We start from the raw sequence: 1490 nt of genomic DNA, 5'->3' as shown, positions 1-1490 counted from the left end.
ACTTATCTCTTCAGCCTCAGCATCTTCAACTCTCAAACAACCAACACACCGAGCAAATAATAGCAAATGGCTTCAATCTTCCTCAAACAAACCATCACTCTCCTCTTAATTTTCTCTGCTCTTTCTATTTCCATAGCCTCCATCCTCGACACAGATGGTGAACCACTCGTGAATGGTGGGCAATACTACATCATCCCACAGAGCGCAGGCATCATGGGACGTGGCCTCACCTTAATATCGAAACCTGATGCCTCACCATGCCCACTCCATATAACCAGAGACAAAGATGAAACCTCTCTTGGCATCCCTGTTACAATCACTTCCCCTTTTAAAGTAGAGTTCATTACAGACTCTGTACCAATTAACATTGTCTTCAAAGACACTCCCAACATTTGTGTGCAATCATTGGCATGGCAGATGATTCCTGATGAAACAACTGGTCAGTTTTACGTGGCCACTGGTGGTAGTGGTTTCCTCCCAACTGAGAGTTTCATGGTTGTGAAGATTGGGGATAAGAATGTGTATAAGATGAGGTACATTGGGGAATTCGATGAAACATTATATATTGGAATTTTTAAGAAGGATGGACTTTTGGGATCTACTAATGAAATTCCTCTTCCTGTTGTGTTCAAGAAAACCAGCTTTGACGTTTTAAGGATGACAAATTAAAACCTTAATGGAGATAATGCTATGTAGTACTTAATAGTTCATGCATGGATAAATAACTTCCTCCGAAGAAGATGTATGTATACTCTTCTAGTCGTGTCTGGAAAAAGAACATTTAATTTGAATCGTTTTTTCTTTTTGCATTCTTAATCGAGATGCTATGTAGTACTTAATAGTTAATAGTTCATGCGTGGATAAATAAATAAATATTGGATTTTAATAATCCAACCTTAAATGAGTTATATTATTGAATAATTCAACTGTTTTGTGTGTTTTTTTCATAATGGTCCTTGAACTATTCCTAACTTACCTAACAGGTGAAATGTGATATGTGTCACACTCTAATTGATCTGTCCATTTTTTAATTGAAAAAAACCTCTTTATGTCCTCCCCACCGGCCACCACGACCTATCCTACCGCTACTCCGTCTCCTCTGCCGTCGCCGCTCTTCCCATACCCCGCTCCGTCCCCCTCTCGTCGGTGACACCTTTCCACAGCCTATTGGGAAGAAATCGGGTCGAAGAGCTTGGCAGCAGCCATGACTTCATAGATACCAAAACCCCCGCTTCACAGCACCAACCATTGTTCCGTAGGAATTCGGAATCTTCGACAAGATTTATCAGGTGAAAGAATAAATGGTTTTCCTGCTTTAATTCCGACTTCTGCAAGTAATCATTATAACAGTATACAATAAAAAAAATAGAATCAAACCCTAACAAAAAAAAAAAAACTAAAATTTCACCAGGAAAAAAACCATTTCAGATTTAAAATTGTGATTATGGTAAAATTTAGATAAACTTCAAAGCTTAAAAAAAAAAAGAATT

The 1490-nt window shown here is 38.3% G+C and overlaps 1 protein-coding gene across 1 annotated transcript; it reads left to right on the top strand.

Moving 5' to 3' along the window:
* LOC104906547 (kunitz-type trypsin inhibitor alpha chain) lies at positions 1–908 on the top strand. The gene has a single exon (XM_010695318.3). It carries the CDS (start codon positions 67–69, stop codon positions 667–669), a length of 603 nt encoding a protein of 200 aa, XP_010693620.2. The 5' UTR covers positions 1–66; the 3' UTR covers positions 670–908.
* Positions 909–1490: the final 582 nt, after the last annotated feature.

This window comes from Beta vulgaris, chromosome 3 (genome assembly GCF_026745355.1).
Source record: "Beta vulgaris subsp. vulgaris cultivar EL10 chromosome 3, EL10.2, whole genome shotgun sequence".
In the NCBI taxonomy this organism is placed as follows: Eukaryota; Viridiplantae; Streptophyta; class Magnoliopsida; order Caryophyllales; family Amaranthaceae; genus Beta; species Beta vulgaris.
Note: the sequence above shows the minus strand (reverse complement) of the source record. Positions and strands in the feature narration are given on the sequence as shown.